Raw genomic sequence first — 27977 nt, forward strand, 5'->3', positions numbered from 1 at the left:
AAAGGTGATAATGCAAATCCCAACTCTAGTAAGTTTTACCATGTTGATGGAATTTGTAGTCTTCTTGAAATATGACTCGCAAATCGGTTACTAGGTACTTCTGCGTGATTAAGCACATTCTTATCCATTTTATAATTTTACATTATTGATTAGTTGAAACTATTAAAAAAACGACTAAATAAAAAAAATGGGAAAAAGAAATTGGTGTGATGTTCTCGAAATATTAACATGAACAATGTTGAAACTGACTTAACTAGAATTGTTGTTTCGTAGGCAAGTATATGTGTTATATTGTATAAAAAGAACAATATATTTTTTGAATTCGTTATACAAGCTCTGAACAAATTATTTTTCTGTGTGCCAAGTAAGAGGGTATATAAATGAAAATTCAGTTCTCGTCACTTCAAAAAGTATTTTATTTATACAAAGAAAATTAAGTAACATAATGATAAATAATGTGCAGTTTCCAGTATTAAAAATACTCACGTGTACTTATGGTGTAGCTCCATCATTTGCATGTGATTTAATATTTGAATGCTCAATATGAGTTTTTATATGTTGTGAAAGATACATATTAGTTTTGAATTTTTTCCCACATTTTTCACATTCATAATTTATATTCAGGAACATTGCTATGAGATTTCATATGTCTTGAAAGATATTCTTGACAATTAAATGCTTTTCCACATTTTTCACATTCAAAGTTACGAAAATTGCTATGAGCTATAATATGCTTTAAAATTGACTTTTTATTCTTAAATGCTTTTCCACACATTTCACATTCAAATTCACAAATATCTCTATGAATTTTCTTATGTCGTGAAAGGTTGTGTTTATTTATGAATACTTTTCCACATTGTATACATTCAAAGTCACACACATCGCTATGAGCTTTCATATGTTTTGTGAGGTACTGTTTACATTTAAATGATTTTTCACATGTTGGACATTTAAAATCACAAATATCATAATGAGTTAACATATGTCTTGAAAGATACATTTTAGTTTTGAATGTTTTACCACATTTTTTACATTCACATTCAAAAGCATTGCTATGAGTTTTCATATGTCTCGAAAGATATTCTTGACAATTAAACGATTTTCCACATTTTTCACATTCAAAGTTATGAGCTTTGAAATGAATTTGCATATGTTTTGTAAGATAGTTTTGATTATTGAATGTTTTTTCACATTTTTCACATTTAAAGCCACGAAAATTGTTATGAGCTATGATATGCGTTAAAAATGATTTTTTATTTTTAAATGCTTTTCCACATTTTTCACATTCAAAGTCATTAACATCGCTATGAATTTGCATATGTATTGAAAGGTATCTTTTATATTTAAATAATTTTCCACATTCTTTACATTTAAAGTTACGAGCATTGCTATGGGATTGCATATGTTGTGAAAGATACCCTTGACATTTGAATGCTTTCCCACATTTTTCGCATTTATAAGTAAGAATATCTCTATGAGTTCGCATATGTATTGAAAGATTGTTTTGCGCTTTAAATATTTTTCCACATTTTTTACATTTAAAGTTAAGAACATCGCTATGAGTTCGCATATGCATTGAAAGATTGGTTTGGGCATTGAATATTTTTTTACATTTTTCACATTTAAAGTTAAGAACATTGCTATGAGTCTGCATATGCATTGAAAGATTATTTTGATCATCAAATATTTTCCCACATTTTTCATATTTCAAGTTAAGAACATCACTATGAGTTTGCATATGCATTGAAAGATTGTTTTGATCTTTGAATATTTTTCCAAACTTTTCACATTCAAAATCAAGAGCATTGATATGGGTTTGCATATGTTTTGAAAGTGACATTTTATACTTGAAAACTTTTTCGCATTTTTCACATTCAAAGTTACGAGCATCACTATGCGTTTTCAAATGTTTTGAAAGATACCATTGACATATGAATGCTTTTCCACATTGTTCGCATTCAAAGTTCCGAGCATTACTATGGGTTTGTATATGTTTTGTAAGATACCTTTGACTATTAAAGGCTTTTCCACATGTTTCACATTCAAAGCCACGAAAATTGCTATGAGCTAACATATGTATAAAAAGAGATTTTTTATTATTAAATGCTTTTCCACATATTTCACATTCAAAGTCATAAATTTCGCTATGCATTTTTAAATGTTGTAAGAGTGAAGTCTTAGATTTGAATATTAAACCACATTTTTCACATTCAAATTTACGAGCATCGTTATGAATTCGCATATGTTGTTTAAGATAATCTTGACAATTGAATGATTTTCTACATGTTTTACATTCAAAGTCACGAACTTTGACATGTACTCGCATATGTTTTGAGAGTATCGATTTATATTTGAATGATTTTCCACAATCTTCACATTCAAAGCAACGGACATCATTATGAATTCGCATATGTTGTAAAAGTGATGATTTGGTTATGAATACTTTTCCACATTTATTACACTTAAAGTCGCAAATATCGCTATGAATTTGCATATGTTGTGAAAGTAAACTTGAACATTTTAATACTTTTCCACATTTTTTACACTCAAAGTCACGATTGCTATGAGTTTGCATATGTTTTAAAAGATAGCATTGACGCTTGAATGTTTTTCCACATGTTTCACATTTAAAGTTACAAGTGTCGTTATGAGTTTCCATATGCTGTAAAAGATACTCTTGACGTGTGAATCCTTTTTCACACTTTATACATTTAAAATCACGTTTATCGCTATGATTTTTCATGTGCCTTAATAGTGTGCTCTTATGTTTGAACGCTTTTCCACATTGGTCACACTCATTTTTATAAGAATCGTCATTACCTTTGAGAGATTTATCTATTTCTGGTTTCTAAAATTTAAATTTTATTCATTAAAAAATTTACAAATATTGAAATATGTTTTTTTCATTATTACTTTATTGACGTCAATTTGGTAAGATAAAACGTCCACTCCGAGAGTATTCGCCTTAAGTACATCTTTAACGTCATGTATTTCTGAAATCATATAATATTCAATAATTAAAATATATTGAAACTAACAGTGTCTGTGTTAAGTATGTCTAACCTATTTCGAACATGTCGTCTACATCATTTATGTGTGTGTCTTCGCTGCTATTGTCTTCACATTTGACATTTGAAAACTTGAAAAGAAAACAATATTTAAAATCACATGCGTTAACAGACGTTACATACTACGTTTCATTACCTCGACTTTGCATTGAATCGTCTCAATAGAAGCAAAATTTTCATCGTCGTTTTCTATGTCAGCTTCTGCAAAGTTGAAGTTGAATATTTAAAAAGAAACTGTTTAGTAAGCAATTAAGCTACGAATGTAATATGTGTCATTGATGAAAATTCAATAGATTTCGTTTTTAGCTGATATGCTTAACATAAATCAGTTTCTTGGAGAAGTGATATTAGCTGTCAAGAAACTCTTATTTCAATATCTAATTGCATCCATTAAAACTCAAATAATAAAATGAATTATACCGGTTTTGATAAACGCCATTATAACAAAGCGTCAAGTTGACAGTTGACGTTAAAAACGTCCACAACAATGGTTGGTCCAAATACGATTAATTATCAAGCATGGCTTTTATATAATATGAGAAGGTGGGGAGGTAAAAATATTGTAGTGTTTATCTGTTCAATTGTATTCATTGTGTCATTATTAAGCTAATATTAAATATTTTAAATTCGTTTTTTAATTCACCCTTTTGCGTTATATTTTTGAACATATATATATACACACACACACACACACACACGTGTATTATTTTCGGGCAACTATAATAATAAAGATTGGTCGTTCGATTAAGATGGAAAGATACTAACGGCATAATTGAAAAGTTCAATTTTACTTATGAGGATATAACGTAATATTTTGTGGTATTTTGGCGACGGATTGTGAAGTGAAGCAATTATACACAGATTCAGCCGCGGCAGTAGTATTTTATTAAATGTTTATAATAGTTACATATTTGATATTCAAATGAGTAGACAGTGCGCGAGGCCGCATTGGCCGTGCGAGCTCGCCAAAGTCGCCCGAGGCTGTCAATCGTCACGTGATTTGACGGATATTGATGCGACCAATTGACTGTTTACAGATGCAATTAAAGCGATTGTCAATTGTTTCTTGAATTATTGACGAGATACTAGAAATTTTGATCGACGGGATTGTGCGCTTGCGCTATGAAATTGTTTTTTGTCTGGGACGCGTTTGCATGAACGGCGGTCATGCCCGAACGCGATTTTGTATTGTTGCTTATATTGCTGTATAAAGATTTTCATGTATCGTGGAAAGACAACCATGGCATTACAAAAATATTACATACTTATAAACCGGAATATACGGAAGAACTATTGAAAAATTAACACTAGGAACCGACATCAATAAAATAATGTTCTGGCGCCTCTACTTTGCTATTACAACGAAATGTTGCTTTTAGAAAGCAGTGAGTAAAACATATTTACAATTAATATTTATTAGCATTATTTAGTAATTGACATAAATAGATTATTATTATTGCGGGCCGGCCCTGGTTGCCGCCGCCTACTTGTTGAGGACGTGCTATGGCTCGAAAATGGCGAGTAGACTACGATAACCTGTGTCAACTGATGGCCCAGGGAAATGAGAAGAAACGCAAGGTTGGATCAGGTCGACAACCGTTATTTTCTGAGCTGAAAGAAAGCATCTGGGAATGGATTGTTGACAAGAGAGAAATGGCTTTGGTTGTGCGCAGGGTTGATATACAAAAATTTGCCCTCGAAATGGCAATAAAATTTGATACATCCACAGAAGAATTTAGAGCGTTATCACACTGGCTGGATAACTTCCTTCAACGACATGAATTGTCTTTAAGGAGATCAATAACAATGTTTAAGCTGGAAGACAATAAAGTTGTTAAACGTGCACTTGCATTAAGGCTTTTTATTGATGGTATCGACTTTTCTAAATACCAACTCTCCAACAAGCTATGGATGAAACTGCAGCATTTCTAGGCCAAAGATCTCAAACGACGATTTACCACAGGGGTTCCTCATCAATCTACGTTCCTTCTACTGGTTACGAAAGTGCACGTGTTACCTGTATTTTGGCGATTCGTCTGGATGGCAAGATGTTTATGGGTCGCCAAAGAGGTTTACTAATTTGGGATTCAGCCAGTACTCACTGCGCTAAAGAGATGAAAAACTTCCTTGCTGAGTGGATTGATCAAATAATGATTCCAGCGGGAATGACTGCCTATCTCCAGACTCGATATCGCAATAAACAAACCATTTAAGGATAATTTACGCGTGAAAATTAATGAATACATTGAAAACAGAATGGTGAGAAATCAAAATGGGAATTTTGTGAAGCCTGGTCTACAAGAAGTTGTGAATTGGGTAAAGAATTCATGGGATAAAATAAGTGACAGTTGTGTTTCCAATGCACTTCGAACAAGCTACTTAGACAAGAAATACTCGTTTAAGGATAACTATATTGCAGGACATGAGAGATTCGGACCAATGATTCAACAGAAAATGTACTTAATTGAAATTCAGAATTTGATTAGTTGTGACGATGTTCCAGAAGATGAGATGACTGTATTCGAATAAATTTGAAATAAATGTAAAATTCCTATATAAAAATAAATATTAACCGAAAATATATAAATTTACTTATTATACGTGAAAAGTAAGCCCACCTCGATAATAAGGCCTAGCTCATATTTTGCTTCCACCTGCCCCGCCCCATCATTACCTATGGCAGTGAAACGTGGACAACCACTCAGAGGAAAGTAAGCTAGCTTAAGAAAAAATTGAAGAACAATATTCAGTCCAACTAAAGAAGCGATAAGATGATACATAAAATTAGTTTCGAGTAAGAAACCATTGTACGCTTCTGTAAATCTCAGACTGCCAACTAACAGAGCACCAAGGATAATGATCCAGTGGAAACCACAGACAAAAACGTCCACAGGGCAGATTAATAAGAGTGCATAGATAGACTATAAGACGCTGGGCATAAGTTGGAAAGGGTCGAGGATTTTAACGGACTAGGCCAAAACTGACCACCGATTGTAGCGCTGAAGAAAAAAAATGAGAATTAAACACACATATGTAAGAATGCGTAGAATTAAAAAGTATTCCTTGTAGTGTTTTTTATAAAATTGGTGTTAACACGCATCTGTGTATAAATTTGGATAGTGGTTAATTGGTGAATTTCACATATTAAAAATAAAGATTTTTTCAATTTTGTATTAAACAATATTTTACACTTAATTTTGTTTATTCATTTTTTATTTTACGGATCTTAAGTTATATATGAGTGCTGTTCAGCATTTTTAATTTTATAAGTCATGTATATCATTTATGAATTTAAATATTTTTTCACATTATTTACATTCAAAATTATTATGAGTTGACATATGCTGTAAAAGATAAGCTTGACATTTGAATGCTTTTCCACATTTATCACATATTAAGTCATAAACATCGCTATGAAGTTTTAAATGATCAAAAAGTATGCTTTTGTATTTGAAAGCTTTTCCACATTTTTCACATTGAAAGTCACGAGCAGCACAATGAATTAGGATATGTTGTGAAAGGTAGAATTGACATTTAAATATTTTTCCACATTTTTCACATTTGAAATCAGGGGAATTGATACAGTTTCGCATATGTGTTTTAAATGAATACTTATATTTTAAATATTTTCCACATTTTTCACATTTAAAATCAAGAAAATCGCTACACGTTTGCATATGTGATGTTAATGTAGACTTATATTTGAACCTTTTCCCGCATTTTTCACATTTAAAATTAAGAGCGCTGCTATGACTTTTCAAATGTTTTGAAAGATACCATTGACATACGAATCCTTTTCCACATTGTTCACATTTATAGTTACGAGTTTTGCTATGAGTCATTATATGTTTTGAAAGATATTTTTGAGTAGTGAAAGTTTTTCCGCATGTTTTACATTTAAAGCAACGAAAATTGCTATGTGTTAAAATCGAGTTTTTATTATTAAAAGCTTTTTCACTTTTATAATAATCGCCATGCATACGCTGAGTTCTGAGAGATTCATCCATTTTCCGTGTCTAAAATTCAAATTTTATTTATTAGATAAGTTGTAAATGCTGTAAATACATTTACAGCATTTACAACTTATTTGATTATTACTTCACTGATGTCAATTTGGGAAGGTAAAACGTCCACTCCAAGAGTATTTGTCTTAAGTATATCTTTGACATCATGTATTTCTGAAATCATATATTCAATAATTAAAATAAATTGTAATTAGAAGTGTTTGTGAATATCTAAGTATATCTAACCTGTTTCGAACATGTCATTTACATCCTTGATGTATGTGTCTTCGCTGCTATCGTATTCATTTTTTACATTTAAAAACTTGAAAAAAAAACACTATTTAAGATCACATGCGTTACATACATACTGCGTTTCATTGGGACACTGATTATTAATGCCCTTGACAATCAATTCCCTAAAGTTTCTTTCAGTCTTTATATTTGTAAATACCAGCATCCATGAAAGTTATAAATATATATTATATAAAAATAAAATGGGAGCAAATTTATAAATATATTGCTCTCGTACGAAATAACATATAATTAATAATTTTTTTCATATATAAAAACTGTTACTTTTTTAATTGTATTTTAATTTTTATTTATTATAATATAACATTACAATTTTTCTTTCTTAAAGATATATCTTGAGATGGTGGCTCTGTCTTTTATTTATTTATTTATAAATTTGGGAAACTTACGTATGGATAAGAATGAATTATTTATATCTGTAGCTTTTGAATGAAAATATGTACAATTAGTTTAAAATTTATTTTTCATGATTTGCAAATATTCTTAATTATTTAAATTTATATGTAATTTCTTATACTTGAAGAAACTTTGGGGGATAAATCGTTTCATTACCTCGACTTTGCACTGAATCGTGTCAATGGAGGCAAACATTTCATCTTCGTTTTCCATATCAGCTTCTGCAAGGTTTAATATTTAAAAATTAAACTAATTGGTAAGCAATTAAGCGACGAATGTAATGTGTCATTGATAAAAATACAATAGATTTCGTTTCTAGCTAATATGTTTAACATAAAACAATTTTTTGAAGAAAACTCAATTTCTAATTATAGCAAAATCAACTTTGGCAACGGGATGGTGACGGGTGGCAATTAGACACAGATTGAGCCGCTGCGGTAATATTTTATTGTGATATTAAAGTTGTTTACATGTTTACCAAGCGGACGCGAGACGACGCGTCAGAATACCTGGAAGATTGCCTGTGACAAGAATAACGATCACGCCAGTGTTATCCAAGTGCCGCAAAGTTTTGTCCATAAAAAATCTAAATTTAAATGTAAATACGACGACATTGTGCTCGGGTATTGATACACACCGGTTTTGATAAAAGCCATTGAAACTCAGCGTCAAGTTGACAGTTACGTTGAAATTATTCGTAGCAATAGTTGGACCTAATACCATGAATTGTTGAGCATGGCAGATATATATGGAGTGAAGAAAGGTGAGGGGTAGGGAGGGAGCGAAATATTTTCAGAATTTAATATTATTTTAGTTTGTTAATGTAAAACAAATATTAAGTAGTTTATCTATTTTTGTTGTTAAATACATATACGATAATATCTATAAGGTAAAGTAGTTATAAAAGAATATCAATACCTAGCTCGATTTTTAATAATTTTTACAATATTCATTCGTGAGAATAAAAAAATTAGGTAAACCTAATTTTTAATATTCGATTGGAATTATAGTTAAATAATAATTACAAATTCCGATCTCCACGATGTTATTGGAATTGAAACGCCCAAGATTCATATGGAGCGGTCCGTTTTTTCGCTTAGGCCCTAGGGCTCGGTCATTTTTTTTGTATTGGTAACTTACCGATACAAAAAGTGAAATAATAAAATTTTAATCATCTTGCATTGTTTTATTTAGACATAATTTATTGCTATTAAACTTATATAAAAAATAATACAGAAACTAAAAATGAGCTAGGTAGTTAAATACAACATGATTTTTACTTTGGTGGCAAAGAAAAACATAAAAAACATTATAGAAAAGTGATTTAAAATTAAAAGACATACTCAAATAAAATTTCATGAACAAATTGAAAATTATTTTTTATTTCAACCAAATTAAATAAAAAACAATATTGATTCATTTTTGTATAAACATATTTTATGTTATATGTAATACGATTATAAGTCAAACACAAATACGTTCTGTTATACAAAAATATTTCAAAAAATCAACTTTTTTTTGGATTTGATTCGTATTTAAACAATGATGTTGAATTAAATGAATTAGTCAGATATTTATATTATATTTAGGGATTTTATTTTAAATGCTTTTTAACATTGTTCACATTAAAGCCACGAACGTCGTTATGAGTTCGCATATGTTTTGAAAGATTGCGTTTAATTACAAATGCTTTTCCACATAGTTCACATTTAAAGTCACGAACATCACTATGAGTTTGTAAATGACTTGAAAGATTGCATTTATTTATGAATGCTTTTCCACATTGTTCACATTTAAAGTCGCGAACATCGCTATGAGATTGCATATGTCGCTGAAGAGTGCCTTTAATTTTAAATGTTTTTTCACATTGCTCACATTTAAAATCACGAACATCGCTATGAGTTTGCATATGTTTTGAGAGATTGTATTGAGTATTAAATGCTTTTCCACATTTTTCACATTCAAAGTCACGAACATCACTATGGGTTTGCATATGTCCGTAAAGACTGTTTTTATATTTAAATACTTTTCCACAAATTTTACACTCAAAATCACCACCATCTTTATGAGTTTGCATATGTAGTGAAAGTGATGCTTTATATTTAAAAGCTTTTCCACATTTTTCACATTTAAAGTCGCAAACATCACTATGAATTTTCATATGTTTAGAAAGGTTATATTGAGCTATGAATGCTTTTCCACATATTTCACATTCAAAGTTACGAATATCGCTATGAGTTTGTATATGCCTTGAAAAATTGCGTTTATCTATGAATGCTTTTCCACATTGTTCACATTCAAAATCATGAACGCCGCTATGAGTTCGCATATGCATTGAAAGATTGTATTGAGCTTTGAAAGCTTTTCCACATTTTTCACATTCAAAGTCGCAAACATCACTATGAGTTTGCATATGTCTTAAAAGATTGTATTGCGCTATGAATGCTTTACCACATTTCTCACATTCAAACTCACGAACATTGCTATGAGTTTGAATATGTCGTGAAAGATGGAATTTATTTTTAAACGTTTTTTCACATATTTTACATTCAAAGCCTCGAAAATTACTATGAGCTATCATATGCGTTACAATAGACTTTTTATCTTTAAATGCTTTTCCACATTTTTCACATTCAAATTCACAAACAACTCTATGAATTTTCATATGCCGTGAAAGATTGCGTTTATTTATGAATGTTTTTCCACATTGTATACATCCAATGTCACAAACATTGCTATGCGTTTTCATATGTGTTGTAAGATACTCTTTACATTTAAATGTTTTTTTACATGTTGCACATTCAAAGTCACAACTATCGCTATGAGTTAGCATATGTTTTGAAAGACTGTATTGTGTATTGAATGCTTTTCCACATTGTTCACATTTAAAGTCACGAACATCGCTATGAGTTTTCATATGTGTTGTTAAATACTCTCTACATTTAAATGTTTTTTTACATGTTGCACATTCAAAGTCACAAACATCGCTATGGGATAACATATGCTTTAAAAGGTGGTTTTTGGTTTTGAATGCTTTTCCACATATTTCACATTCAAAATCGCAAACATTGCTATGTGTACGCATATGAATTGAAAGACTATATTTATTTGATAATGTTTTACCACATTCTTCACATTCTAAGTCATGAACATTGTTATGATTTTGAATATGGCGGGAAAGAGCAGCTTTAATTTTGAAAGTTTTTCCACATTTTTCACATTCAAAGTCACGGACATCTCTATGAATTTTCATGTGCTCTGAGAGTCTTTCTTTAACGTTAAATGCTTTTCCACATACTTCACATTCAAAGTCAAATACATCTTTATGAGTTAGCGTATGTCGTCTGAGATATCTTTTATGTTTAAATTCTTTTCCACATTTACCACATACATTTTTGTAAGAAATGTCACTCATACGTTGAACTCTGATACGTTTTTTCTTTTCTGGTTTCTAAAATTAAAATTGTATTCATTTTATAAGTTATATAAATTAAAATATATAAAAATCAAAATCTATTTGGCTATTACTTTGGCAGCATTGTAAATTTGGTAAGGTAAAACGTCAACACTGATGGTATTCGCCATAAGTGTATCTTTAACATCGTGCGTTTCTGAAACCAAATAATAATTTAAATATATTGAAAAAGAAAAAGAAAATGTTTATAAAATCTAACCGATTTGGAGCATGTCATCTACGTCGTGTCGTACACGTGTATCTTCGCTGCTATCGTATTCACATTTTACATTTGATACCTTGAAAAAAATATATTTAAGATTACCCGTGTTAACAATGTAACATATTAAGATTCTATATTACCTCAACTTTACATTGAATCATGTCAACGGAAGCAAATATTCCTTCACCCATATTAAGTTCTGGTTCTGCAAAAATGAATTTTAATATTTATAGGGAATATCTAATTAACTAGAAAACAATATTCAATGTTTCAAATATATGTTATTGGATAAGTTATATTAATCTTTAAGAACAAAATTAAAATATCAACCATGATTACACTTAGAGCAGGCGGCTAAATAAAAAAAATCAAGTCCAAAAATTTCGAAACAAAAATAAATAGCTAATAAATGAAAATGGTTATAAACCAGTAACACGTATATTGTAAATAATTAATATGTTCGTATAATTATTTATATTATTGTATTAAAAACCAAACAAAACATCCCAGTACAAAAAAAGTTTCGTTTTCAACTCCCGCTTATAACCGATAACGAAGATTCTCGTTTCTCGCATACATAGTTAAGAACGGATTATACCGATTTTGATAAACGCCATTATAACTCAACGCCAAGTTGACAGTAGTTGTTTGGTCCAAATGCGATGAATTATTGAGCATGAAAGAATTAGAATTAATTCAGATTTTAATCATGCGCTTGCATTATTTCATAACAAGTAATAAATATTTCTTGTATTCATTTTATATATAAAGTAAATTATTAAATTACAAAAATTTTAACAATTTCTAATACACTTATTAGAATTAAAAGAAAATTATATTACCATATATATTTTTCAATAAATATGTTAAGGGGCTATAGAAACCCTTTGCATATATTATACTATTACACTACATACGACATAGGGTATGTTTTCTATTTGCATTACGCATTGTGAATTGACAGCAAAAGTATTTTTAGACCACAAAAACAATTTTGCATATTGTGGCGAAAAATCTAGTGCTGACACTAAATTTAGTATTTTTTTGTGTGAAACAACCTATAGTTTTTCATTAAGTAGTCATACAAGGAATTACTTAAAATTCAAAGGTTTTAAAAAATTCTGCGATTATAAAACCGCCTGACTAAATAAAGCATATCATGTCTTTCATATAAAATAAGCTTTTTAACTGTAGACAGACCAAAATATTTTAATCGAGCGTAGAACGAGACCATGTTATGCCTTTTTGTCATTGTTTATGCACGCATATAAACGCGTTTCCTACTCATCAAACCCAATGACGTTAAGCCAGGGCCGGCCCTAGGTTACTTGGCGCCCCAGGCAAAAAAATAATTTGCGCCCCCCCCCCCCCCTATTAATACTTTAATAACTCATTACATGAGCGCAAAAATATAATTCAAATTAAAGTAATTTAATATTATATTTGACACCATAATATTTTTTGCCATTGTGATTAGATTATTTAGATTATTTTACGCGTGAAATAATCTAAAGAATGCACAATAGTGTATACAAAAAATAATATCGGATTATATTCTTTAACAATATTGTTTGATAATTTTGAGAGAATATTGCACCTTTATTTGGTATCACGGCGCCCCACAAGATCTAGCGCCCCAGGCGATCGCCTGTACTGCCTGCCCCTCAGGCCGGCCCTGCGTTAAGCACGCGCGGCTTCTCAAACGTTAGCAATAAATGCAATATATTTTTTTACAAATTTTCTTTATTAATAATAACATAAAAAAATAAATGATAAAAATTAAACCTAAATTACTTAAAATAAAACATACATCTATAAAAATATAGCATATAAAAATAATAAATTATAAGAATTCTAAATACGTAGCAATAATAAATACATTATGCATTTGACACACAGCTCTGTGACAAACATAGCACGATACACGCATAATTTTATTACCAGAACAAAAGTTACACGTACGTTTTCGTCCAATATATTACGAAAATACTGTTTGCTGTGCGAAGACGACGTAGGTAGATCTTCAGGAGCAAAAGTTTTCACAAATAATTCTTTCGCTGATTTTTGCAATTTTTAAAAATAATTGTTCTCCTGTCGTTCAATTACAGATTTTTTTTACTAAATCTACCGATTAGAGGCGTATGGAATACTTTAGACGGCATCGATCATTGATTCGCAACTCAGAATATTTATGAAACAATATCTTGAAAGCACTGAAAGCCATACTATCAATGAACTCCATAAATATTCTGAATGCCCACCGCCTTGTCGCATGTACTCAAGAATATTCACAAGTCATTTTGTCTCCTAGATCAACTTCGCCTTTTGTTCTGTTATAAAAATGAATCATTGGTGGTCCTTTGTTTTTGCTGCCTTCACTATCTGTGTTAAAAACGGTTGTACCGAGCTAAAGAACCGTTTGAAATTTATGAAATAACACCAAACAAACAAAAAAACGTGAGTTCCAAATATACCCCGACCTTGATTTATAAAATCTTTCTGCAAAATAATATATATTAGTCATTTTTTATCATAACAAAATGTTGATATCATACTTACTTTATTCGGATGTTTCGTGTTTTCATTACATTCCGATAAATCTGACATATTTGAACTATTGTATAAAATAATGAGAATTTGGTATTGCTGCTTTTATAATAAACAATAATTTCAAATGTAAATGTGAAGAGTACTTACATCGTAATAGCAATAATCTTTCTCTGATTCGAACATTTCAATAACGTTTTCGTTGTCCAAGAGAAATTCTACACCTTCAAATGAGAAGCGCAGTAATATTCTGCGCTTCGAAGTAAATTTGCCTCCCGCAGACAGGTAAACAAATACTGACGTACGTTTGAAACGCCGTCTGATGGGTTTGTCAGAACGCGAGGCACCTTGCCCTAGCTCTCTCGCTCTGTCACTCGCACACGTATATACAAGCGAATCCGTGTGAGAGAAAAGGGGATATACTCACCCATCTCTCTTGTGAAATTCTCTGATGAAGCGGTATAGCATGGGCGCGTGAAAGTAAAATAAAAACCCTACGTATACGTCGCTGTATGGGTAAATAACTTTAAAAAAATGTTTGAGGTAGTACCAGACTTTGGATATTTTATATTTAGAATGTAACTCACATTGTTATTAAGTTTCATTATATATCTGCAACGCTATGATATTTAATGAAAAGTTATATAATTTTATTCCTTAGCAAAAAAATTCAAAGGAGAAAATAATTATACTCATATAAACATTCATTTTTGCCTTTCACAATTATTTTGTAAAATATGATTTATTCTTATTTATAGATGTTTAGTTGCATTGATTTTACGATACACATTATAAAATAGCTGCTTTCTTTGTAAATATCTTTTTTCTTTTTCGGATCCATCAACAATTTGTTTTAAAGATTCTGATAATAAATTTATAACTGTCATACAGATATGAGTCTTGGGCGATAGATGGTGAATGGTGGCAATTAGACACAGATTGAGTCGTTGCAGTAGTATTTTATTGTAGATAGTATAATAGTTACATGCTAATAATTTGAATATTAAAATGTTGAAAATCCGCTTGTAAAAGTTCTCTAAAATCATGGGATTTCGAAGTTAGGAAATGTAAACGGATTACACTTACTCGTTCTTCTTGCGGCTTTCATATAAGTAGGGAAATATAGTACAAGTGATTTAGCAATTGACAAAAATAATACTAAAAAAGTAATGAAAGTAACTGACCTTATACCACAAGCAATCATATGTAAAAATATTGTAAAACTAGCTAAAATGTCCGATGTTCAGAAATTACTTATGACACACTATGAAGAAAATTGGCAGACATTATCAGAATTAAAATACTACATCAATGTTTTTAACAAATATGGCATAATTAAAAATAATGTAGATTGTGAAGAAAACACATCAAATAAGGAGAATTATTTAATAGAAGAAATTTCGTCTAATTTTGTCTATAAATAATATTGCATATTTATTTTGTTATTATAATTTTTGTGTTTTTATTGTAAGAGGTGATGATTGTAAAAATAGTAATTTTCATTTATAAATAAAAATAAAACATCAATAGATTATATTTTTCCTTTGTCAGTCCCATTTCAAGAGTAGCAGATTACATTAAGTACATGTGTTGTTTTATCAAATTCATGTAATTCCATCAGGTTAATCTTCAAACTATGGTAAGTACAAATGGTGCTCATCAAATACCCATAAGTCCAAACATTAATTATTTTTTTCTATTCTGCTGAGACATTTTTGCTACTACATATTTTAATGCTTTTATACATTTTTAACTTTTACTAATTCACGGCAATATGTATTTGCATATATTGTGAAAGAGTCGTTTTATATTTGAATGCTTTTTCACATTTTTTACATTTAAAACCAAACATTTGTATGAATTTTCATATACCTTGTGAGTCTTACTTTAATTTTAAATGATTTTCCACATTGTTCACATTAACCACTTCATCCTCGGGTTTATTTTAAAAAAATGGTCAAAAATAATCACCTTTTTTTATTGCGATTTATTATGTGATGTGTTATGAGAATGATGAAAAAAATCAGTTTAAAATTATTTATTCATAATTATTATTATTATTACACTTTTAAAATTTTTTTTTTTAAATTAATAAAAATTGTAAGTTGCCTCCTTTGCTGTTTCTTTTCATCCAAACTCTAAACATTACAGAGAAATACATATGTATGTGTGTATGTTACGTAATGTTTGTTGTCAAATAAAAAAAAAATACCTTATAATACAGTATGGTGATTTTTGAAACAATGTGTAACGCATATAGCAACCATGCATTCTGGACAATGGAATTGCGCGTCTCTTCTTATTTTTTCCCCATTCGCGTCAAACAAACTAAATTTTGGTTCTGATTTTTGTGGATTTTACACGAATATATTTTACCATCTGGTTATAATACGCAGTTCTGAATGAATAGATCTTCTGAGAAAATATTTGAAACTTATGGTTTCTGTTTTGTTACCTAATTTATGATGACATCCAGAAATAAAGTAAATATATTCGAATTGTCTGATAATTTCCGCATTCCATGGAAGTGGGTGAAATGAAAGCAATCTAAATGAAAGCAACCTGATCGTGTAAAATAAATACTAGCATCATAAAGTGTCAGTTTTTTTATTTGATTTATGAGGGGTAAATGTCTTCAATATAAATGCACATGTGAGAGAATGCATAGATAGAAACGTGTAAAAAAATACTAGCATCGTAAAGCAGGGGTAGCCAACCCAAATGATCTTGCTACCACTTTGGAAATGCATCATAACGGAAATGCGAACCACGTATAAAATTATATATCCCCATATTAGATTTTGATACACTATAGACATTTTTTGGAGTGAAAAATTAAAACGTAATGAGTTATTATTATTGTGTTTAGTATTATTCTTACATGTAAACATAGATAATATAATAATAATGATACTAAACGTTAATTGTAAAAAAATATATAATACTAAAAATGAAATATAAAAAATATATAAATAAAAATGTTCAAAGCAAGCCGCGGGTTAGCCACCCCTGTCGTAAAGTGTCATTTTTTAAATTTAATTTATGAGGATCAAATGTCTTCGATACAAACGCACATATGAGAGAATGCGTAGTAACGCAAGGTATTATGCAGAACGATTTTTTTTTAATATAGAGTTCACACGCGCCCGTGCGTGTATGCGTCTAAAGCCAAAAACATTTTGAACGCGCCTGTGCGTGTAAAAGGGTGAAGTGGTTAAAAGTCTAAAATATTGTTATAAATTCGTATACAAGTAAAATATTGTATCGAGTTATAAATACTTTTCACATTTTTTACATTCAATGTCAACGCACATTGCTATGATTTAGAATATGTCGTGAAAGAGTGGCTTTAATTTTAAACGTCTTTTCACATTCAAAGTCACGAACATCTCTATGAATTATCATATGCTTTGAGAGTCTTTCCTTGACTTTAAATGCTTTTCCACATTTTTTACATTCAAAGTCACGCACATTACTATGAATTTGAATGTGTCTTGAAAGACCAGCCTTAATCTTAAACGTTTTTCCACACTTTTCACATTCAAAGTCACGAACATCTCTATGAATTTTCATATGCCTCGAAAGTCTTTCTTTAATTTTAAAAACTTTTCCACATTTTTCACATTCAAAGTTGAAAACATTGATATGGGTTAGCATATGTTTTGAAAGATTGTATTGAATATTGAATGCTTTTCCACATTTTTCACATTTAAAGTCACGGACATCTCTATGAATTTTTATATGCTCTGATAGTCTTTCTTTAACATTAAATGCTTTTCCACATATTTTACATTCAAAGTCAAATACATCTTTATGAGTTAGCGTATGTCGTCTGAGATATCTTTTATGTTTAAATTCTTTTCCACATTTGCCACACACATGTTTGTAAGATATGTCATTCATACGTTGAACTTCGGTATATTCTTTCATTTCTGGTTTCTAAAAACAAAATTGTATTTATTTGATATGTTGTAAATATTGAAACATAAAAATCAAAATCTATTCGATTATTACTTTGACAGCATTGTAGATTTGGTAAGGTATAACATCAACATTGATAGTATTTGCGATAAGTATATCTTTAACATCGTGCATTTCTGAAAGCAAATAATAATTTAATAATATTGAAAAGTAGGAAAAATGCTTTTAAAAATCTAACCGATTTGGAGCATGTCGTCTACGTCGTCTATATGTGTATCTTCGCTACTATCATATTCGCATTTTACGTTTGAGTACTTGAAAAAAAAGATATTTAAGATTACACATGTAAACAATGTAACATATTAGGTTTCATTACCTCAACTTTACATTGAATCATGCCATTGGAACCAAAATTATCGTCGCTCGGTTCTATGTCCAGTTCTGCAAAGATGAATTTTAATTGTAATAGGGAATATCCAATTAACTACACAACAACATTCAGTGTTTCAAATAAATCTCATTGCGGAAGTTTTATTAGTCTTCAAGCAAAAAATATTAATTGTGACAAGTCAAAAATAAAAATATTGACACTAATTACTCGTGGAGTATGCAGCTAAATGAAAAAATAATTAAAAATAAATTAAAATTTCGAAACAATAAACTAATTGTGTATTATATAAAATTTTTCTTCGAATTTCAATTGGAATCCATTTTTTTTTTAATTTATTTAATTCTTTGCGTAAAAAATTGGAAGTGACCGTAATGGGTTGCTTTGGAAGCAAAAATTCAGAAATTAATTTATTAAAACCTTTTCATAAAAATGGGTACTTGTCAGTTAGCACGGCGCTATGCTTAAATTTGACAGTTGCGGAACGTCCATTTGCTGTTGAAACCCAAACCTAACCTATACAAATATAATACCAGTATTATGATTAATTTGTTTAGGTTAGGTATGGGTTTAAACAGCACAGGAAACGCAGTATGGAGTAACAACTGGCGTTTTTGTATTGTGGCGCCATTAAACCAAAAAAGTTCCTAAAGATGAAACAAATATAAAAATATGTGTGTTATTCTATTTTGTTTTAGTTACAAAACTTGGTAAACTGTGAAGTAGTAAAATAAATTTCGGCTCTAAATAGTAAATATTAAAAACAACAAATGAAAGTAGATTAGCGGTCGCAAAGTTTTCGACCTCACAGACTATCATACACACACCAAATCACACTTTATACCAGGACTGGTTATAGACGCGTATTTAGTTTTTCTAAATACAAAGTGCCTGTGAAGTCAAAAAAACACTTGTTGGTTGAAATTAGTCTTATGGCAAACTCGGCGTTGACATAATTTTTGCATTCATGAGAGATTCTAAATAAATGAACATACCAACTCGTCAAGCCTGTCAATGCAGACATCGGCAAGACGGATATTATCTTGACTTGAGGAGCTGAGTAGCGACAGTCACTGGCAAGTCAGCTAGTGCGGACGTTCTGGTTCTAACGAGGACAAGAATAGGTTTTCGAAGATGATCCGGAACGCAAAACTAGAATTCCTCTGGAATAATCGGATTGTCAACAGCATTCTTTGGTAGTTTGAATAATGCGTAGCAGCATACAACTTTCTATGAGAACTCAATGTATCGAATACCAACACTTCTAAAAGAAAGGCATTGGAATATAAGAATGGATTATAACCAAATATCCTCAAAATAGGTTATGTAAAGAACCTTTTCTGAACTCTTTCGATTAAGAATGAGTATTTAAATACTCGGGTATTTAATATTATAGTTTCAATTCAAGAATGCTGCGAACTAAAGTATCATAGTGGACACTAAAAACTGACGGATTAGCAAAGTGTATCAGTTCCTCATAGCAATGCTGAGCATCTTTTATTTTTCGCAGACGTTGTTTACATCTAGAGAGAACCTTTACATGCTTTCAAGTGATTCCGAAATCTTTAGTGGTTGCTTCTTTAGCCAGAACATTCCACATTCCATCATTCAACGCAAATATTAATATTTCTTGAAATATCTACACGTATTTGTAACAACCGAGGCTTTATTAATTAACGTAATAAGGCAAACATGCAAATAAAGACGAATAGGAATAAATAAGAACATTTTAAGAATAACGAAAATTTCAAATATACTCAAGTTTATCTGCGGACTGCCGTTTAGTAAGGTAACCAGATTTTGAAAATATCAAAGGAGGACACTAAAAATAGAAAAGGTCGAAACTTTTTATTCAAAGGGAATCATCGAATAATATTTTGAGAAGAAATTGTTATGGAAGCTCAGTCATTTCGGATTTTTTCATTCAAGTAGGTTAAAAAAAAAAAGACAAAAGAAGACATTATCCTGAAAGGAGGACGTCTGGCCTCACGCTTACGACCACTTGCATAAATTAACGAAATTCCAACTTAGCAGTACAAAAAAGTTTCGTCCTAGTCTCCTGTTTAAAACCGACCAGCGTTGCGAAACGAAGATTCTCGTTTCTCTCATACAAAGTAGATAAATGGATTATACCGGTTTTGATAAACGCCATCGCAACTCAATGCCAAGTTGACAGTAGTTATTAGGTCCAAATACAATGAATTATCGAGCATGAGGGATTATGAAATTTTTCACATTTTTTCATGCCTTTGGATTATTTCATAGAGAATAATAAGTAATTATTGTATCAACTTACAATACTAAATTACTTATGAAATGACATCAATGCCTAAAATATAAAGATTTAAACAATTTTAATGCAATTATTATAATTAAAATGAAATTATATTAAAGGCATATTTAATTTTAAATAAATATGGTAAGGGGCTGTGAAAAAATGCAAATATTACTGTACTATAACATTACGTTTTCTATTTGAGCTATGCACTGTAAGTTGTCCGTATAAGTGCTTTATTTAGATGACAAAAACAAATTTGCATATGGTAGCGAAAAATATGTTGCTGATGCTGAATAAAAAAGCAAAAATATCCACCTCGTCAAAAGATTCAAGAATAAGGTATATTTATTTAACCTTCCGATTGTCGTAAGATCCAGTGATAAATCGTTGCTAGTAATGTATGTAAAATTTACTGTACCGCCCTCCCACTATTACTTCGATGTAGCTTTTTTTTATGCATATCAATGCGTTTGATTTAAGCTTTTGGATCATTTCTATTTTTTTTTTCAACAATGATTTGAGTTACCATTTTGAAAATGGTAAACTTATATTTTTCGGTTTTCTTTTCAACCGTGATAAACATCTACGATGGGAGGTGGAGGTCTATTTATTGTTGTAACCTTAGATGTCCAGGACATGCGTTGTTGCAATAACTTATCAAATTATAGACAAGTTGATATCTAAGAGGAATAGTAGACTTTTGTTGTGTTAATGGAAGTCTAATGTAGAGCTCTGTATTTCCAGACGAATGGCATCATTAACTCAATTTCGAAAAAATGGACTTGATGTGTTGCAAAAATATTTTATTCAATTATTCAGACATCATTATATTCATAAGTTATTTTGTTATAATAAATCGTCAATTCTGAGGATGATTGAGTACTCTTGATAGAAATGCGGCGAGGCGAGGATGTAGAAAGGGTTGGATTGATTATGCGAATCGGCGTCCTTAAAAGGGCTTCTCTTTGTTGTATATTTTCCATTTCTGCTTTAGATACAATAGTTAGTATGGCTAATTAAATCGTTTGATGTCCTCATCATGTCGAAAATCTCTTGGAAATCCGGTTTTTTGGATGACGCAGTCCTTTGTGATTCTCCACTGGTCAATGACAATAGGCCAGGTGGATAATGCGCCCCTGAGCTCTTTTGGAACTTGTTGGATGTAAATAAACCCTCAGCAGAGTTATCGGATACTGATGATTCTGGTGGCACCATCAGATTTGTTTTCGTACTCCTCAATTAATTAAAAAAACTCATTTGCTCTTCGTATTTCCATGGCATCTTTTGTGGAAGCTTGACCACTTTTTTTATTTTTACGTCGATGTATCGCACTGGCATGTGCATTCCACAGCTTTCTCGTCATTTTTGCACTTTTCAACTGAAACAATAGTAGCAATTTTTATAATTTATTACAGATTTTTGGCTACTGGAAACTCTTTCCGTTCACTGGGATTCAATTATCATCTGGGATTTTCTACAGTAAGGACTATAGTAAGAGAAGTATATGATGCGATCTGGGAAAATATGGCACCAATTGTAATGCCTCAGCCATCAGAAGAGAAATGAAAAGCGATTGCGAAAGATTTAGAAACTTATTGGCACTTTCCAAATTGCATTAGATCATTGGATGGCAAGCATATAAACCTAATTTGTCCAATAAATGCCGTATTAACTTTTTAAAATTATAAGCGAGAACATTCAATCGTGCTGCTTGCTTTTTCTGACGCTAAATGCAGTATTATTATTATCATTGTAGCTGATGCAGCATTTCCTTTAAAAACTTGTTTGTTAAAACTTTACAGTAAGGATAGACTGGTGAACAATAGATCAAATAAAATATTTAATTATCGCTTATCACGAGTTTGACAAACTGTGGAAAATACGTTCGGAATTTTTAGATCACGATTTCGAGTTTTCCAAGGACCTTTGCGAGTGCAACCGGATATGGCGGAGAGGATACTATTAGCTGCTTGTGCTCTTCATAACTACATGCGTACCCAAAGCGTCAAGGAATCTGAGAAAGTTTGATAAATTTAACTGAAAACAACAGTTCTTCAGGCGCCTTCATTGATGTTGACGCTCTTTCAAGAAATTCATCGCAAGACGCTATTTATTTTAGAGAGAAATATAAACAATATTTTATTAACCCAGAGGGGGATCTATCATAGCAAATGCAAAGTATTGATCGGTGTAGAATATAGATTTGTACTTTGTAGCTTCTCGAGTGCCTAGCTACAGTTTAGACGCGACAGTGTACCTAATGCTAGAAGACTCGAATTAGGTACACAAATCCTAGAAGTGAAGTATAATGATAGATTCATTAAACATGTACCCACATAAAATTCATAAAACATGTTCACAAAATACATACAATAAATGATTGAAAACTAACCTGGTTCTGGCAATTTTTGAGCAATTTCTTTCCATGCTGCAGTTCTTACTGTTTGGTCTTAGTATTTTTTATATCTATGATTATATTTGGCTTCATATTGGCGAACAAGTTTAATTACATTTTCTAATTCGAATTCAAGTAAGTCCATCAGGGTATTCTTCAAATTACAGTAACCCATAGGTCCAAACTTTAAATATATTTTTCTATTTTGCTGAGAATTTTTTGCTACTAGTTTTGTATAAGTCTGCCTTAATTATTTGATTAATATTGTTTAAAAATATTTCGCTCTAATAGTAACGAAAACAAAAAAAAATTCTGAAAAAGACTTATAAGCTTTTGATATTTATCGACTCATATATTACTTCCAGCACAGCTCCGACATCTGCGAGTGATATCATATTTTAATGTTTTTGCACATTTTTTACTTTTACTTATTCACGGCAATATGTATTTGCATATGTTGTGAAAGTGTCCTTTTATATTTGAATGCTTTTCCACATTTTTTACATTCAAAGTTACAAGCATTGCTATGTATTTGCATATGTTGTGAAAGTGTCCTTTTATATTTGAATGCATTTCCACATTTTTTACATTCGAAGTTACAAGCATTGCTATGGGTTTGCATATGTTGTGAAAGATACCCTTGACATTTGAATGCTTTTCCACATTTTACACATTTAAAGCCACAAGTATCTGTATGAATTTTCATATGCCTTAAGAGTCCTGCTTTAATTTTAAACGATTTTCCACATTTTTTACATTGAAAGTCTAAAATATTGTTATGAATTCGAATATGAGTTATAAGTCTGTGTCGAGCTATGAATACTTTTCCACATTTGTCACATTCAAAGTTACGCACTTTGCTATGATTTAGAATATGTCGTGAAAGAGCAGCTTTAATTTTAAACGTCTTTTCACATTTTTCACATTGAAAGTCACGAACATCTTTATGAATTATCATATGCCTTGCGAGTCTTTCTTTGATTTTAAATGCTTTTCCACATTTTTTACATTTAAAGCCACACACATTGCTGTGATTTTGAATGTGTCTTGAAAGAGCAGGTTTAATTTTAAACGATTTTCCACACTTTTCACATTCAAAGTCACGAACATCTCTATGAATTTTCATATGCCTTGAAAGTCTTTCTTTAATTTTAAATGCTTTTCCACATTTTTCACATTCAAAGTCACGTAAATTGCTATGATTTAGAATATGTCGTGAAAGAGCAGCTTTAATTTTAAACGTCTTTTCACATTTTTCACATTCAAAGTCACGAACATCTTTATGAATTAACATATGCCTTGAAAGTCTTTCTTTGATTTTAAATGCTTTTCCACATTTTTTACATTTAAAGCCAAGCACATTGCTATGATTTCGAATGTGTCTTGAAAGAGCAGCTTTAATTTTAAACATTTTTCCACACTTTTCACATTCAAAGTCATGAACATCTCCATGAATTTTCATATGCCTTGAAAGTCTTTCTTTCATTTTAAATGCTTTTCCACATTTTTCACATTCAAAGTCACGGACATCTCTATGAATTTTTATATGTTCCGAGAGTCTTTCTTTAACATTAAATGCTTTTTCACATATTTTACATTTAAAGTCAAATACATCTTTATGAGTTAGCTTATGTCGTCTGAGATATTTTTGATGTTTAAATTCTTTCCCACATTTGTCACACACATTTTTGTATGATATGTCATTAATAGATTGAACTTCGGTATATTCTTCCATTTCTGGATTCTAAAATCAAAATTGTATTCATGTAATAAGTTGTAAATATTGAAACACATAAAAATCAAAATCTATTTGACTATTACTTTGACAGTATTGTAAATTTGGTAAGGTATAACATCAGCACCGATAGTATTTGCGATAAGTATATCTTTAACATCGTGCATTTCTGAAACCAAATAATAATTTAATAATATTGAAAAGTAGGAAAAGTGCTTATAAAAATCTAACCGATTTGGATCATGTCGTCTACGTCGTTTATATGTGTATCTTCGCCGCTATCATATTCGCTATTTATGTTTAAGAACTTGAAAAAAAATTAAAGATTATACATGTTACCAATGCAACATATTAGGTTTCATTACCTCAACTTTACAGTGAATCATGTCATTGGAAGCAAAATTTTCTTCGCTCGTTTCTACATCCGGTTCTGCAATGATGAATTTTAATACTTATAGGGACTATCCAATTAACTACACAACAATATTCAATGTTTCAAATATATCTCAGTATGGAAATTTTATTAGTCTTCAAGCAAAAAATATTAATTATGACAAGTAAAAATTAAAAATATTGATACTAATTACTTGTGGAGTATGCAGCCAAATGAAAATATAATTAATAGTTCAAAAATTTCAAAACAAAAACTAATTGTTTATCATATAAAATTTTTCTTCGAATTTCAATGGTGGAATCCATTTTTTTTTTAAATTTATATAATTCTTTGCATAAAAAATTGAAAGTGACCGCTATGAGTTGCTTTGGAAGCAAAAATTCAGAAATGAATTTATTAAAACCTTGTCATAAAATTGGGTATTTGTCAGTTAGCTCGGCGCTATGATTAAATTTGACAGTTGCGAAACGTCCATTTGCTGTTGAAACCCAAACCTAACCTATACGAATATAATACCGCTATTATGGCTAATTTGTTTAGTTTAGGTATGGGTTTAAACAGCACAGGAAACACAGTATGGAGTAACAACTGGTGATTTTTGAGTGTGGCGCAATTAAAAAAAAAATTCTATAGATGAGACAAATATAATATGTATTATTCTACTTTGTTTTAGTTACAAAAATTGGTCAACTGTGTGAAGTAGTAAAATAGATTCTAGCTCTAAATAGTAAATATTAAAGACTACAAATGGAAGTAGATTAGCGGTCACAAAGTTTTCGACCTCACGGATTATCATACCCACGTCAAATCACACTTTATACCAGGATAGAAGAAATTTCTATGGAAGCTCAAAAAGTCATTTCTGAATTTTTTATTTAAGTAGGTTAAAAAAAGGCAAAATGGGAAAAAGGAAGACATCACCCTGAAAGGATGACGTCTGGCCTTACACTTACGACCACTGGCATAAAGGAACGAAATTCCAACTTAGCAGTACAAAAAAAGTTTCGTCCTAGTCTCCTGTTTAAAACCGATAAGCGTTGCGAAACGAAGATTCTCGTTTCTCTCACACAAAGTAGATAAATGGATCATACCGGTTTTGATAGACGCCATCGCAACTCAATGCCAAATTGACAGTAGTTATTAGGTCCAAATACGACGAATTATCGAGCATGAGGGATTATAAATTTTTTCATCCGTTTTGATTATTTCATAGCGAATAATAAGTACAGGTCCCATAATGTAAGAAGGGTAGGTCTTCGCATATACAATCTGCGTATAAAGTTACTTATTGTTTTGGTTATTATATTTCAATAATATATTTTAAAGGTCTGTTTGAAATTAAAAAAAAAGTTTTCTGATATAATTTTAATACAATTTAATATTATTACACATTTATACATGATTTATAAAAAAAAAAATAAGGGTGACACGCCTTCCATTAGATCGTCATGGGTCACATGGAAATCAGATGAGGCTGCGGTGTTGGTGCTAGTGGTATCCATTACAACATCGTTGTCATCGCTTGAGCTAGCATTCGAATCAGTAGTATATTCATCATCATTAACTCGAATTACAAATGTTTCTTTCATCATGTCCACCACATATTAATTTTTACTGTATTCTTCTTCTATATCTTTTACTTTTCTGCACAATTTTTTCTATTCATTCGCTCCCATTAAATTTACCTTTTCATTCACGAGTTCTATCACGCGGTAAATATTCCAACTAACATTTTTACTGGCCACGTACCCTTTGATTTCTGACCATACCATTTCTATGGGATTGAGATTCGGATGGTAAGAAGGTAAACGGAGGACAGTATGAACCTTTTCAGATAAAACCCCGTCATTATTTAATTTTTTGTATTCATCCTTATGTCGGATAATCAATTTGTACAACTGGGATTTCAAAAGCCTTTCATCGAATTGTATCCCTTTTTGGATCAACCAGGTTTGCATAACTGCTTTATTTGAATTGGATGTTGATGCAGTCATATTGCTTGTTATGATATGGCGCATTATCGACGATCACGACTGAGTTAGGTGATAAGTTTGCTTTCATCAGTTACTGAGAAATATGTAGTTAACGTATTTTGCCTCTTCATTTTTGAAAAATGAAATTATGTAAGGTAAAATATGAAATTGCTTAAATGAACTTATCTTTAATTTTTTTTAAATATTCGATTTTATTAGAAATCACTTGAGAGTGGCTAGTTCGAGGCCTAGGAGGAAACTTCAGCATATTCACCACTGCACAAGAAGTTTGGAGGTTAGACGAAAAATGTGCGCATGGTTACCAAAAACTAATGCCGCCGTCTTCGTAGGGATCGATTTTATCGACATAAAAAATTTACCAACGAAATTTAAATATTGGCGCCGTAAATGACGAAATATAATAATATTTTAAAGAAACAGTTAAAATCGATAGAGTAGTAGAAAATCACCGATAATCATAAAAATCGAAAGTAATTTTTTTCTGATTAATATTTCTGGGGGTTCGCACGAACCATAGCATTCACATCAAAGGTTTCGCGCGAACCCCCAGGAAAGCATCCATGCTATAAGTTTGATTAAGCATATTTTTGAAACTCATATTATACATATCATTGCTTTTGATTTAAGCTTTAGGATCATCTCTATTTTTTTTTTCAACAATGATTTGAGTTACCATTTTTGAAATGGCAAACTTATATTTTTCGGTTTTCTTTTCAACCGTGATAAACATCTAGGATGGGAGTCTATTTATTGTTGTAACCTTAGATGTTCAGGACATGCGTTGTTGCAATAACTTATCAAATTTAGACAAGTTGAAGAGTAATGGACTTTTGATGTGTTAATGGAAGTCTAATGTAGAGCTCTGTAT

General features: G+C 30.7%; 4 protein-coding genes across 17 annotated transcripts; all 4 read right to left on the bottom strand.

Annotated features, from left to right (window-relative positions):
• Positions 1–397: 397 nt before the first annotated feature.
• On the bottom strand, positions 398–3557 carry LOC148238694 (uncharacterized). Its single transcript, XM_088200666.1, has 5 exons — positions 3489–3557; positions 3205–3269; positions 3064–3139; positions 2914–2993; positions 398–2848 (listed from the first exon to the last, which is right to left on the bottom strand). The coding sequence occupies exons 1-5, from the start codon at positions 3505–3507 to the stop codon at positions 608–610; spliced, it is 2481 nt and encodes an 826-aa protein (XP_088056792.1). The 5' UTR covers positions 3508–3557; the 3' UTR covers positions 398–607.
• A 3105-nt stretch (positions 3558–6662) lies between these two features.
• On the bottom strand, positions 6663–12099 carry LOC148238695 (uncharacterized). Of its 9 annotated transcripts, none has more exons than XM_088200727.1 (9): positions 12056–12099; positions 11598–11662; positions 11455–11533; positions 11309–11391; positions 11172–11231; positions 7937–8001; positions 7319–7394; positions 7172–7246; positions 6663–7084 (listed from the first exon to the last, which is right to left on the bottom strand). In XM_088200727.1, exons 1-7 carry the CDS (start codon positions 12072–12074, stop codon positions 7388–7390), a joined length of 378 nt encoding a protein of 125 aa, XP_088056853.1. In that variant the 5' UTR covers positions 12075–12099; the 3' UTR covers positions 6663–7084; positions 7172–7246; positions 7319–7387. The 9 variants fall into 9 exon arrangements, with proteins under 9 accessions (XP_088056853.1, XP_088056842.1, XP_088056860.1 ...); XM_088200716.1 differs by having other exon boundaries at positions 7167–7246; XM_088200734.1 differs by having other exon boundaries at positions 7167–7246; positions 12035–12099.
• Positions 12100–14943: 2844 nt separating this feature from the next.
• Positions 14944–20503, bottom strand: LOC148238696 (uncharacterized). 6 transcript variants are annotated; one of them, XM_088200772.1, is made up of 6 exons: positions 20447–20488; positions 19309–19476; positions 18302–18366; positions 18164–18239; positions 18019–18101; positions 14944–17943 (listed from the first exon to the last, which is right to left on the bottom strand). In XM_088200772.1, exons 3-6 carry the CDS (start codon positions 18320–18322, stop codon positions 17308–17310), a joined length of 816 nt encoding a protein of 271 aa, XP_088056898.1. In that variant the 5' UTR covers positions 18323–18366; positions 19309–19476; positions 20447–20488; the 3' UTR covers positions 14944–17307. The 6 variants fall into 6 exon arrangements, with proteins under 6 accessions (XP_088056898.1, XP_088056908.1, XP_088056891.1 ...); XM_088200782.1 differs by having other exon boundaries at positions 19309–19418; positions 20447–20461; XM_088200765.1 differs by lacking the exon at positions 20447–20488 and adding an exon at positions 19649–20064 and having other exon boundaries at positions 19309–19577.
• An 874-nt stretch (positions 20504–21377) lies between these two features.
• On the bottom strand, positions 21378–26250 carry LOC148238697 (uncharacterized). Its single transcript, XM_088200802.1, has 6 exons — positions 26207–26250; positions 25087–25151; positions 24953–25028; positions 24808–24890; positions 22984–24730; positions 21378–21969 (listed from the first exon to the last, which is right to left on the bottom strand). Exons 1-5 carry the CDS (start codon positions 26223–26225, stop codon positions 23411–23413), a joined length of 1563 nt encoding a protein of 520 aa, XP_088056928.1. The 5' UTR covers positions 26226–26250; the 3' UTR covers positions 21378–21969; positions 22984–23410.
• Between the last annotated feature and the right edge of the window lie 1727 nt (positions 26251–27977).

The sequence above is a fragment of the Plectrocnemia conspersa genome, unplaced genomic scaffold (assembly GCF_051122295.1).
Source record: "Plectrocnemia conspersa isolate PC_06_02 unplaced genomic scaffold, ASM5112229v1 ptg000001l, whole genome shotgun sequence".
Taxonomy (NCBI): Eukaryota; Metazoa; Arthropoda; class Insecta; order Trichoptera; family Polycentropodidae; genus Plectrocnemia; species Plectrocnemia conspersa.

Excerpts from the sequence above, each read along its gene's own strand:
- LOC148238695 (XM_088200676.1), bottom strand. The coding sequence starts at position 12,032 with ATGCGAGAAACGAGAATCTTCGTTATCG. Across the intron at positions 11,534-11,597 it reads TGATTCAATGTAAAGTTGAG|GTATCAAATGTAAAATGTGA; the intron begins GTAATATAGAAT and ends ATTTTTTTCAAG. Across the intron at positions 11,232-11,308 it reads AAATTTACAATGCTGCCAAA|AAACCAGAAAAGAAAAAACG; the intron begins GTAATAGCCAAA and ends TTTTAATTTTAG.
- LOC148238697 (XM_088200802.1), bottom strand. Across the intron at positions 24,891-24,952 it reads AGACGACATGATCCAAATCG|AAATGCACGATGTTAAAGAT; the intron begins GTTAGATTTTTA and ends ATTTGGTTTCAG. Across the intron at positions 24,731-24,807 it reads AAATTTACAATACTGTCAAA|AATCCAGAAATGGAAGAATA; the intron begins GTAATAGTCAAA and ends TTTTGATTTTAG.
- LOC148238696 (XM_088200749.1), bottom strand. Across the intron at positions 18,240-18,301 it reads TGATTCAATGTAAAGTTGAG|TACTCAAACGTAAAATGCGA; the intron begins GTAATGAAACCT and ends TTTTTTTTCAAG. Across the intron at positions 17,944-18,018 it reads AAATCTACAATGCTGTCAAA|AAACCAGAAATGAAAGAATA; the intron begins GTAATAATCGAA and ends TTTTGTTTTTAG.
- LOC148238694 (XM_088200666.1), bottom strand. Across the intron at positions 3,140-3,204 it reads CGATTCAATGCAAAGTCGAG|TTTTCAAATGTCAAATGTGA; the intron begins GTAATGAAACGT and ends TTTCTTTTCAAG. Across the intron at positions 2,994-3,063 it reads AGACGACATGTTCGAAATAG|AAATACATGACGTTAAAGAT; the intron begins GTTAGACATACT and ends ATATGATTTCAG.